Source organism: Quercus robur, chromosome 8 (assembly GCF_932294415.1).
Source record: "Quercus robur chromosome 8, dhQueRobu3.1, whole genome shotgun sequence".
Lineage (NCBI taxonomy): Eukaryota > Viridiplantae > Streptophyta > Magnoliopsida > Fagales > Fagaceae > Quercus > Quercus robur.
The window spans coordinates 43,106,414-43,119,693 of record NC_065541.1 but is presented as its reverse complement, the minus strand read 5'-3'; the positions used below and the strand labels follow the sequence as shown (position 1 = coordinate 43,119,693).

Sequence of the window (13,280 nt, the reverse complement as noted above, 5' to 3'; positions counted from 1 at the left end):
GTAAGAATTTATGTACTTTCTTTACTTTTTTTGGTTTACAGTGTGCACATTAATCATTTTTTCTTTTCTATTGTAAGAATCTATATACTTTCTTTGTTTTTTTTTGTTTACAGCGTGCACATTAGTCATTTTTTTCTTCTATAAGAATCTATGTACTTTTTTTTGTTTTTGTTTATAGCATGCACTTTAGAATAAGAATCAATGTACCAGATAGTGTACTTGAATCTATCCTTATCTATTTCTAAAAGAACATGACAAACCAAACTGGTTCAGTCAAAAAAATATTGAAAGAATAATATGCGTACTTTGTTTATATCTCTCTCCTCTATTTCGACAATGGGAAATTTTTTTTTTCTCCTATTTCAACAATGTCATTGCCACAAATCCATTCCACATTTTATTTTTTAAAGAAATGATAGGTACACACAATTTTTACAATATTTTAACAACAAATTTTAAGTGGAGGTTGTTATTGTTAGATTAAAAAAGTAATATAGTGATAAATTCAAATTTGAACTAATAATAATTAATATTTATTGTGAAAATATTATAAAAATATTGTGAGCGTAACACTTTTTTTTTTTAAATTCCTCCCCAGATTTCGACAACCACCTTTTTAAAAAAATAAAAAAAAATTCACCTATTTCGGCAATGGCATTGCCACAATTCCATTCCATTATTCCCCTCCCCATTTTCGGCAATGACATTGCCACAATTATCCAAAAAAAAATTTCTTCTATTTCGGCAATACCATTGCCACAATTACCAAAAAAAAATTCGCCTATTTCGGCAATACCATTGCCACAATTCTTTTTTTTTTTCCTCACATTTTCGGCAATCCCATTGCCACAATTTTTTTTTTCTTTTCCTCACATTTTCGGCAATCCCATTGCCACAATTCTTTTTTTTTTTTTTTTTTTCATTTTTGGCAATCCCATTGCCACAATTGCTAAATTTTTTTTTGTCCCCTATTTCGGCAATGGCATTGCCACAATTAGGTTGTCACCGGTTTTTTTTTCCTCCCTATTTCGGTAATGGCATTGCCACAATTACTTTGCCACAAATTTTTTTTAACTAATAATAACTAATTACATGTGATTTATTGTGAAAATGTTGTAAAAATATTGTGAACATTACACTTTTTTTTACTCTTCCAGAGATTTCGGAACCACTTTTTTTTTTTTTTTTCATTTTCGGCAATGCCATTGCCACAATTACCAAAAAAAAAAATTTCTTTTTCTCCCCTATTTCGGCAATGGCATTACCGCAATTGCCTTTTTTTTTTTTTTCAGAGCACTCCACACTCGGGCACACAGGAGACAGGACTCGGGCAGCAGAATTGGGCAGAGGAATTTCGGTATCCACGTTGTTGAAATTCAACATTTTCTCTTTCCTCCTTTTGCATCTTCTCTCTCATACTTTTGGCTGAATTTCGGCAATAGTGATACCGAAATTCAGTCTCTCTCCTCAAAATCCCAAATAACTTTCAACAGTACCTATAACGCAAATTAAGTTCAAATTTTGCAATATTAACCCAAAAGACTCGTCAGCGGCTACAAAAATTCTTTTTAGGGTGGTTATTAAAAACATTTAAATTAAAAATAATAATAAGAATAATAAAATTTGAATATATTAACATCACAAAATAAAAACATACACAAATGCATAAAGTTTTGAAATTTTATTTCACAAGTTTCATACTTTGAAATCATTGTGTGATATGATAGTTTTACTATTAATTTATTAGTTAAATCTTTTTCAATATATAAAACCAAACAATTATTAAGTTACTGATCTCTTATTCAATTACTAACATATTGCCTAAATAAGTACTAATATAAACAAAATGCATTATCTTTTTGAAAAAATATATCACATAAATCCAACAAATTCAACAAAAAACTAAAGTAAGTACTAACAGACTAGCTATTTAAAAAGTGTGCATTTTTTATTTATAAAAAAACAGCGATTTTAAAATATGTCATTTGAAAACACAATTTAAAATATCACAATTAAACATTTGGTTTGAGATTTTAGGCTAATTTGTTTGTTTGGGCAATTTTTGAGAAGTGCTATGTCCACAACACTTTCACAACAAAGCCTAGGTGATAAGTTTTTACTGGTTCTAATTTGAACTTACCATTGAAATTATTTTTTTGTTTACTAGTAACAATCTGCTATTTAGGATTTGCTACAAAAGTATTGTGAAAATATGGTAAACATTGCATTTCTTGCAATTTTTTTGTTCAACATTCAATGGACCAAAATTTTGGAGAGGTTGAATTTTATTTTTAGTGGGCTCAATTGTTATTAAGGGTATTCAAGTTTTTTTTAGGGTGGTCAAGTTTTTTTTTCTAGGGTGGTCAAACAACCCATATTAATTTAAAACTCAAACTTTTTTAAGGTATATTAAAAAAAAAAAAAAAATTCAAGGACCACCCTCATTAGTACCTAGCACGGCCCCTGGTGGCAGTTGATCGGGCTTACAATAAAGAATGTCATTCAGCATTAAAATATTGGACTATTTATTAGAAATTTTTAGAGTACTGCAATGTGGTGTCCCACTCTCTCATGTTCACTAGGGGTGTCCACTTGTCAAGTTTGTACCTAACTCATAATTGACCCAATCGAATTGGGTGAAGAATCCGCACATTGATCGGTAAGGGATATAAGTTGGACGAATTGGGCAAGTTTTGGGTGGTGGTCGGTTTCGAGTGATGGATCTCCATTGGATCTAGTTGTGTTGGTCGTCGATCTCCACCATATCTCATTGGAAACGTTGGAAATCGCAGGATTTTATGGTATTTATGGTCAAGTCGGGTTGCTTGAGTTTTGGAGGAGCAGACTTGCACTCAAGCTTCTGCTAATTGCTAGAGTTATTGGATTAGGTGGCAAACGATTTTGGTTCGGTCAGGTTGGCGGGTGGGTTGGGGTTCATAGTGAACTTGCTAATTATATTTATAGTGGAGTATACCACGAATATATGCTCATTTTTAATTTATAAATACCTATTATTTGTACCTTCTAAATTTGGATCTATTACAATTTCTTTTATAGATATGATAAAATTTCAACCTATGACTTTAATTCCATAGGTGTCAATTGATTGAGTTACAAGGATTTTGATGGATCAATTACCATTTTCGTATTTAATATTTTAGTTTTGTTAATTTCATCTTCTAAGGTCATGATATATTTTCTTCATTGTTGTTGAGGGGTGGGCAAAGATTCAAAAGAATAGACCTACCTGCTCAACTAAGTTCAATTCGATGCATCAATGGTGGTTTTAATCAACAAGAAGTTCTAAAAACTCAAATAATCGTTAGGGTCTTGGGTTTTATAAAGAAATCCCTTAAGAATTTTCCCCAGTTTTATAAAGAAATCCCTTGAGAATACATATGTTAATTTTTTCTTTTACTGCTTAACCCCTCTCTCTCTCTCATTTAAATAATACATATATTTTTGTTTTTACCATATAGTAAAGTGCCATTATGTGTTAAAAATTTTTGACTTTTGACACCATTGATGAAGTGGGTTTTTAAGGTTTTGGGTACTAAAATACAATTTTAGCTACTTTAGCACATTTGATGTGAATGCTCTAATTGGTTAGTCTGACAACAACTAGCATTTTCTAGCTTTGGTAACCATCTCCTTCAAGAAGACGGACTACCAGGGGGAATCCAAGGGCTACTAGTATTGGCAAAGCCCTCTCCTTTTCTACCCAAAACTGTACTTTCATACAGCTTGAAAGCAAGGCTTGTGTTGCAATCATTGCAAGAAATTATCAAGGTGAGCCCAAATTGGGTAGCCCTTGGGCTTGCAGACGGGAGGGGTTTTCCCCCCTAAATTGTAAGAGATCCTTTCGTCATTGGGCGGTTGGGCCTTCCTAAGATGGTTTTAAATGCCCTTAAAGAGGAATAAGGCCCCCTTGTGTGTAAGTTTTGTTTTCTTCTGTAGCATTTTTGCCCAGGAAAAAAACAAGAACAAGCAAACAAGTTGCGTAGGACAAGAAGTGTTGTTTACCACAAAAAAAAAAAAGTTGAAGTGTTCTTACCTGGTTAGGATTATATAGCTAAAGATGAAAGAATAGATGTAGAAATTGAGTCCAGAAAGGACTAGAGTAAACTTGGATGAAACTAAGAGATGGCAAGTACTGGACCAAGGCTCACATAAGAAAAGACTAGGGGAAAGCTCTCAGGTACCCAATCCGAGAGTGAAAAGTCACTTACAGCAATTAAAATTGATTAGATCTTGTCTTTATAATACTCTGGACCTAGTGCATTTTTTTTGTTGTTGGTAATTCAATAGTTACAATGAGGAAAGAAATTTGAATTACGAGTATCATGAAATTATTAGGGATGTCAAACAATTAAGTCTTAAGACTCGACACTTCAGACCTAGTTAATAGTTGCATGATTAAGGCCTATGCTTGACCCCTTCTAAAAATTTCTTTTGGGCCAAGCAGACATTTTAAACCCAACCCCAAACTCAAGTATAAACAAATCAATAAATCCGCCCCCGATTACTCGATTAGTGGCACAATTGGATTCATTTAACCATTGTCAACTTGTCATTATTGAAGGAATTATGAAGTCAATAGTTTACAGTATTTATTAGAACAAGAGGAAAAATCAAGGAGAAGAAGTCCAATATACTCCATCAAATAACTTTTTTTTTTCTTCTTTACAAAAATTTCCTGCTTAGCAACCCAAAAAAAAAAAAAAAAAAATACAACTAATTACACGGCATCTGAAATTTGACCAAATATCAGGGAATAACAAATATTGTATCGCCTAAAACACCCCCTCCACCAAAACAGACACACACATACTAATCCAGCAATGAATGTCTGAGTACCCATTTAAGGGAAAAAAAAAAAACCAGAATGAATGAATTAGTGCTAACAAGGAATCTTTTCAATGAACCATCTAATTACTTTCACAGGAAGCTTCACAATACCCATCGCCATATTCGCAAGTCCAGCAAAACATATGCAACACGGGCACAAACAACTCAGCACAGTCCTGTCATTCAATTAATTTCATGGAGAAAAAAAAATAATCAACACACACGCATATATAGAGGACATCTAACAATGACCACAAAATCCATAAAAACAATGATCACAACAATAACAATAATTCTTGAAAAAAGTATGTTTTATAATCTTGATTGACTTTGATTCATTACCAATATCAATATAAAAGGTGTTATCAGAAAAAAAAATAAAAATATATATATATATCAATATAAGAGGCCTTTTGTAAGATAAATTTTCACAATGTTATCTATGTAAATAAACAAAAAAAGGTATATATATATATATAGGGCAATGTAAGAATTCAGACGATGGGACAGTTTCTTCTACGGTTTAGGCTTAATTAAGGAATCAAGATCGCAAAGAAATTGTAATGAACGGGAAGGAAAAAAAATGGAGAAACATACCAAAAGCATATATATATATATATATAAAGAAAAGAGAGAGAGAGAGAGAGAGAAAGAAAACTAACCCAATAACCCAGATAACCGCACCCACAAGAGATAACACCAATGCCACCAATGCAAAAGGCAATCCCAGCAAGAAACCCAATGGCCTGCAATCTCCCATTCTCTCAAAATCAAAAGTCTCTTTGTTTCTCTGTAGACTTTCCTTTTGTTTTGGTGTTTTGGGGTTTTGAATTCGAAGAGGAGAGAAGAAGTGGATTTTATCAAATAAACACATACAGGTTTCAAAATAAAGACTTCGACAGCGACGCATACGCGGTCTATAACTACCGGCATTTTCAAGTTGTTGAATTGGCGGAAATACCCTTGTGAAAGATTACAATTGTCATTTGGTATAGAGAGACATTGCTGGGTACTTTAGGGAAATTTGCCTCTCCGAAGCTTCGCCAGGGTTTCTTTTGGGTCACAAAATCCGAATGAAACTGCGTGCGAAGACTTGTCACTTGTACATGTTTTTCATTTTCTACACGATTTATATCCCCCTTTCCCAGCCGTCTAATGAGGTACCTATCAAAATTGAAGAATTCAATTCTGAGTTAATAAGTGGCAAGGAAAATGGTACTACATTGTTGACTTTCTCTGTAATAAAGGGTCGTCCTTTCCTTCCTCTTTATTTATTTATTTACTAGTATTATTTTCGTGTGGTTGATGGATGTAAACTCAAAAGTTTAGAAATTTTAAAATAATTAAAACTAAAATATTGAATATATATATATATATATATATAGTAATAATAAATGGGCAAAATTTAAGTAAAGTATTTAGGTGTTATTCTTTAGATTCTCCTCTTAAAATTTTGTCATATAACTTTTTTCTAATGAAACGAAAGTGTATTTTTTAATTAAGTAACTACATGATTGAATTTTAAAAGGGAAATTTAGGGGACAACACATAGTTTTATCCATAATAAATTATAAAATAAGTAAATGATTTTAACTAAAAAAATTTATTTTAAGTTCTAATTGTTTAGAGTTTAGACTTTTCAGTGTTTATCTATTTTTATATTTTAAAATTCTCTTTGTGCTTTGTGTTAATTTCTTAATATGAGATATGAAATGAGCTTAATCATTTCTACTTGGGTTATGTTTAATCTATGTCCTAGCCAATACAAACAATAATAACCAAAATAGTTCCTCAATACCGATTTTTTCCTAGTGATAGTCTAATTGAAAAAATCAACACATTCACAAATAAACAATAACCAAAACTGAAAATCAAAACATACACAAAAGAGTTCAAAAATTGAGAACATATAAATAAATAAAAAATCAATAAAAACTTACATAAGAGAACCAATAACTTAAATGGGTGTCCATTGTTTTGCTTTTTTATAGTAAACTTCCTTTGACATAATGTCCTGCATGCAAATTTAGAAGTAAAGAACAAATAAATAATAACCAAAACCGAAAAATCAAAACATACACAAAAGAGTATTGAAAATATTTAAAAAAAAAAATCAATAAAAACTTACATAAGAGAACCAAGAACTTAAATGGGTATTCATTATTTTGCTTCTTTATAGTAAACTTTCTTTGGTATAATATCTTGCATGCAAATTCAAAAGCAAAGAACAATAAATAAGATGAATTTATTAAATTAAAATATAAGTGTAAGCTCTATTTTCACCAAAAAAAAAAAAAAAAACAACAACAACAACAATGTAGGTGTATTGTGTGAGATTTAGTTATAGGGATGACTTATTGGTTAATAGGAATTTGTGTCGAAAAGCCATGACTGACTATAAGTTCTAAAATTTTTTATAAAACTTTATCTAAATTAAATTATTGTTAAATTTTATCCCTTAAGGCCTGTTTGGGATCCGCTTATTTTGCTGAAACTGAAAATTTTTTGCTGAAACTGAAAATTTTTTGTTGAAACTACTATAAATAAAGGTAAAAGTTAGGTGAAATAGTATAGTGAGACTCATGAATAGTATCAAAAATTGCAATAAGACCCATGAATAGTAGTAAAAATAAAATGAATAGTAAAATAAGTTAGCTTTTTAAGCCCGAGCCAAATGCACACTTAGTCAAGAGATTTGTAGCTTAATATCCTAATAAAATATCAATTTAATAAGATGTAATTAACTTGAGCAAAAAAAAAAAAAAAAAAAAAAAGAAAAAAGCAGGGGTTGTGTGGGATTTAAGTTTAGAAATTTTTTATAATAGACTTTTAGTTTGAAAAGAATTTAAATTTGTTTTAAATTATTGTTAAATCATGCAACTTGAGGAAAAATACAAACACAAAAACATGGGTTATGTGGAATTTAAGTTTAGAAATTTTTAACAATAGACTTTTAGTTTGAATATAATTTAAATTTCTTTTAAATTATTGTTAAATCTTATCCCTTAGTCAAAATCTAGGGTTTTTTTTTTTTTTTTTTTTTTAGAAAGAAAATATAGGTTGTTGTGTGTGGAATTTAAGTTTAGAAAATTTTTATAATAAACTTTTAGTTTGAATAGAATTTAAATTTGTTAAAATTTAAATGATAAATTTTTACCTAAATTAAATAGTTGTTAAATACTATCCCTTAATTGAGGAAATATATTCTAACAAAAAAATATAATTAATTTACTAATTAGTGATAGTAGCCACTTGGCGCAACCATGTCTTCTAAGCCCAACTTTTATTATATAGTATATGATATATGATTTATGATTTAATAATAATAATAATAATAATAATAATAATAATAATAATATTATTATTGTTATTATTATTATTATTTTGAGATTTTCATGGTAATTTTTCTCTCTAAGAGGTAGCTTAATGTAAAATTTCTTATTGTTGAATAAAAAATTTAGATAAAATTTTTATCTATCCAAAAAATTAATTGGTGTCTTAGCCTATTGATAAAAAACAATCATCATAGATCATTAGCCTCATTACACACACTTTGTGCATGTGATGAGATTTTTTTTTTTTTTTTTTTTTTGGATTTACATGTTTTCCTACAAATACTAAGCATTGACTCATGACCTTGTTTTTCACAGGAATTTTGATCCTACTTTATCTCTCCTATTTCTACATCCTTGCATGGATAAACCAAATGCAATAGAATAAAGTGAAGAATTACACTTTTTAACTTGAAATTCTATAGTTTACCGTTACAAAATACAAAAAGAATGCAAAAAAATGAAAAAAAAAAAATTATTCACATGTAACTCACTCGTATACAACAAATAATAACTTTTAAGGAGAATTGAAAGGGAAAGAGTGGGGGAAAAGAAAGGGGGGGGGGGACAAATAAGGTAAGAAAATGGTGCCATTTCTTGAATCTTTTTAATTGTCTAACTTCGATCTCATTTGATCCTTAGTTCCTTACTTTTGCCCCCATTAAAGCAAATATACAATAACTGCAATTGCTCCAATAACCCTAAAAATAGTTATTATACAATAAAAAAACCAAAAAAAAACAACACTAAGGGTGTGTTTGGTAGAACGAATTTTAGGGAGGATGGAAAAAAGAAAAAAGAAAATGAGGAGAGAAATTTTTTTGGAAAGTGTTTGGTTGAGAGGGGGAGAGAGAGGATCGAAAATGATGGTGGGGCCTAGATGTTTTCTCCCCTAGTTCACAAAAAAGTTTTCTCTCCAAAATAAGGAGAAAACTGAGTAGGAGGAGTTTGATAGATAAATGATGAAAATGCGATGAAAATGCCCATGTGCACTTGCACATGGGCTTGTCTAGTACGTTGTCCTTTTTTTCCTTCTTCTAGTCTAGTCTACATGTTGCCTCTTCCTTCTTCTTCTTCTTCTTCCTTTTTCTTTCTTTCTTTCTTTTTTTTCTTCTTTTATTTTTTTGGTTTAGACTTGATTTTTTTTTTCTAGACATGATTTTTATTTTTTAATAAATTTGGGTGATTTTTTTTTTTTTTGTGTCACTCTTTTTGTTTTAATTAGGTATCATTTTTTAACAAAGGTATATGAGTAAATTTATACAAACACACTTTTTTTGTCCCTGCACTTTTCCATTCCCAACCAAACAAAAAGGAGGGAAGTTAAAATCTTTTCTATCCTCCCACTATTTTCTATCTTTTCACTTTTCCACCCATCCAACCAAACTGACCCTAATGTAACATTTTGTACGGGCTAATGTTTTGGGATTTCTAGAAATGTTTAAAGATTTTCATGTCTAGTTGCAAATCACACTAGGGAATCATATGCTAGGGGAATTTGGATTCCCCCTTTAACCCCCTTTCAGTAGGAATACGGTTTCTCTTTAAAACTAGTGGGTATCTAGATTCTCAAGCTTAAAGGAAATTTTATTTTTTATAAATTGAGAATTTTAACCCATTATACTTATCATTTAAGCAATTGAGATAAAATATAAAAAAAAAAAAAAATCATCAATAACTTTTCATTTGTCTTTATCTCTTCCCGCCAAAACAACATAAACAGGATAGACAACTTTGTTGATATATTCATTAACAAAGTCCTATTTAGATTTCATGTGTGAAAAAAAAAAAAAAAAGTTTGAAGGGGACCCTCCATTGTTGCCAGTTATTCACTTTTATTGTTGTGTGTGTTGCTCAACAAATTATTAATGGATCTATTTTCAGGGAAATTTGTTAATGTATCTATTCGTATCTCAAATCTTGGTTTTGTTTAGTTCCTAGAAATATAGACCTGGATTAGTGGCTTCATCTAGTTTTTTGTTTTTTTATTTTTTATTTTTTATTTTTAGATTAATGGTTTTGTTTCTACAATTTTAATAATTTTTATCCTATTTGGTGCTTTTGATGTTTGTTATACAATGATAAAGACTGTGTAGATTTTTAATTTTTAACAACCCATCATATTTGTATACGCGTTTCTGGATTTGTCATAATTTATAGTTTATATTTTGTTTTTCATTATTTACTTAGAGGAAAATTTAAAAAAAAACAAACAAACAAACAAACAAACAAACTTATATTGGATTTACAAATCTAAGGATAGAATGAGAAAATAAATAATTCAGTTATGATTTCTAAGAATAAACCAAATATTATAATCTTACATTCCTAGGAATCTTATTAGATTCTCAATTAAACCAAACATAAGAATAGTTACATTTCTAGGCATCTAAATTACAAGGCATCACATTCCCAGTAATCTGAATGTCAGGAGTAATGTAGATTCCCCCATACCAAATGCCACCTAAGAGAATTGGCTTGTAGGAAAAGGCTATTCTTTTCCTTTGAGAGAGAAAAAGAAAGGTTTCTATTTTTTAAAGATTAAACAGGAGGAATGGAGATATTTATTTGTGTTTGATTTGTTCACAAGGAGTAAGGAGAGGTGGAAGTGTGAGACTAACATGAAAGAGAAGGGAAAATTGCTTTTTTAAAAATTTAGCTAAAAGTTAGGAGTTTTTAGCTAAAGAGCTAAAAACCAATTGATATCTTGGTTTGATGATAAATAGCTATTATCAAAAGTGGCAGTCTAAAATTGAAACTTAAAAAAAAAAAAAAAAAAAAAAGAAGAAGGAATTTTACATATCTAACCCTATTATTTAAGCTTACTATACAAGTGAATTTGAGAATATTTTATACATTTAAAATGAGAATCCAAACATGGGAAGCTCATTATATAGTAGTATAGGTAGTAACATAGAAGCACCATAAATTTTTTATAAAAAAAAAAGCACCGTAAATTTGAGATATTATCGTATCTTTTAAAACAAAAAAGCATTATCATGGGATGATAGGAAACATGATTTCCAAATTGTGTAATGTGAGAATTTTTAAAATGAACTAAATTATTTACTAGTGTAAAGTTATGAACCTTTACAGGCTAAATTTATTCTAATTTTTCTTTCCTACTTTTTCAGGATGAAGTTTGCGGTCTAGCCCATTTCAAATTTTAAACAGGCCCTCCTTGATTTTTGTATAGTCAACTGGACTATACCCGAGAAAGCCATGGGCTTGGGTTCATGTGAATTTCAGGCCCATTAAGTCAAAAGTCCAATTGCACTACAAAGCCACAGAGTATTAAACATAACACCGAATCATAGATACCCTCAAACGCTTTAGAGGTTCAAAATACCCTCAAACTCTCATATTTTGAAAGTTTAAATAATAAGATTAGACATATGAAATTTCTAATTAAAAACTCCTAAATTTTAGCTAAATTAAAAAAAAAAATGCAGTTTTTGTAATCCACATTTTACACTTCAGATAGTAATAAATACAGTTTCACATCCATGTTTTCCTATTATCCAACATGCCTTTGATAACATTTTTTTTTTTTTGTGTTTAAAAAAAAAAAAAAAAAAAAAAAAAAAAAAACTGCCAAAACATTATCTAACAAAGCCAAGCCACCATTTACTACAATAAAAGATGTATATTAGAAATCTCTTAAATTGAAAACTTACGATATTCTTTTAGTTTCTTGTTCATTCTTTTATCATATTTTTATACCGTCTTTTTCTGCACTTTCTATTTCATATATTGAATTCTTCTCAATAGTTAGGCGTTTTTCTGTAAAAATTGGTAAGCTTATAAACAAAATTTATATACTACTTTCTCAATTGAATTATATGTGTATCATACTTTCTTAAATACATATATTGTGAACTAGAAAATCTATGACATTCTGTGATGATTGAACTATATGAAATATGTTACAAAAAAATTGGTTATGAATGGAAAATTATGACACTAAACCAAAAAAAAAAAAAGGTCTTATTGCACTCACAGTGTAATCCTATCTATATTGTTGGAACTGTTGGTAAGTGGATATTTTAATAGATAAGTTTGAGTTGTATATTGTAACCGCTTGATAGTCAGCTCCAAAGCTGATTTTGGATAAGAATGAGAATTCTTTATATTATATATATAACTTCATGGAATGCGATAAAGGGGTGTGTGCAGGTTGGATTGGGTGGATGGAAGAAAATATTTTTAACCAACCCACTAACAGCGGGTTAGGAAAATTCCAATCCGTCGCCGACCCACCAATCTGTAAATTTGGTGGATTAGTTGAAAATTTTAATGGTTTCAACATGGCGGATTGAGTGGGTTGACAAATGCAATTAACTAAATGAAATTGTTTCAATTAAATTGGATAATAGTTTCCTTCCTCAAATAAAAAAGGAAAGAAAAATATTACAATTTTTATTAAAAATAATCAGAAACACTACATTATTTTTATTAGAATGACTGAAATTTTATCACACTAATATTTTTTTACTAAAAACTATCACAAATATTACATTATTTTTATTAGAATGATTGAAATTTTATCACACTAAAAATAAAACATCTCAAAATCATAAACATGTACATAGAGTAAGAATAATAATAATATCTTAGAGAGTGTGGTTGGAGTTTATTAGGGAAGAGAAATGTGAAAATGAAAAAATAAATAGAAAGAGAAAGACATGAGAGAAATAAAGTGGGTGTATATGTAAGGCAGAATTTTGCAACGTGTATATATATATATTGGCGGGCAGGTCAAGTTGTGGCTGGTTAGAAATATCTCAACTCGTTATTTAACCCGACCCACTAAATTATCTATCTAACCCACCCAACCTGAGTACCGACCCCATCTCACTTAATAGGCCCACATGGATTGGGTTGGGTCAGTTTGGGTTAGGCATGTTGGCGGGCCAAACGATTTTTTTTCCACAGTCCCAGAGATAAGGATGAGTATTTATTTAAATTTTTTTAAAAATTCAATTTGAGATCAAATATAATACACACTTATTTGAATTTTGAACAAAATAGAAGATTCTAATATATTTATTTGAACAAATTTGGCTACAAACTTGGGTATAAAAAATTGTTACAACTTCA

At 29.7% G+C, this 13,280-nt stretch overlaps 1 protein-coding gene across 1 annotated transcript; it reads right to left on the bottom strand.

Moving 5' to 3' along the window:
* Positions 1-4,631: 4,631 nt before the first annotated feature.
* Positions 4,632-5,722, bottom strand: LOC126695600 (signaling peptide TAXIMIN 2-like). The gene is made up of 2 exons (XM_050392418.1): positions 5,511-5,722; positions 4,632-5,024 (listed from the first exon to the last, which is right to left on the bottom strand). Exons 1-2 carry the CDS (start codon positions 5,720-5,722, stop codon positions 4,901-4,903), a joined length of 336 nt encoding a protein of 111 aa, XP_050248375.1. The 3' UTR covers positions 4,632-4,900.
* Between the last annotated feature and the right edge of the window lie 7,558 nt (positions 5,723-13,280).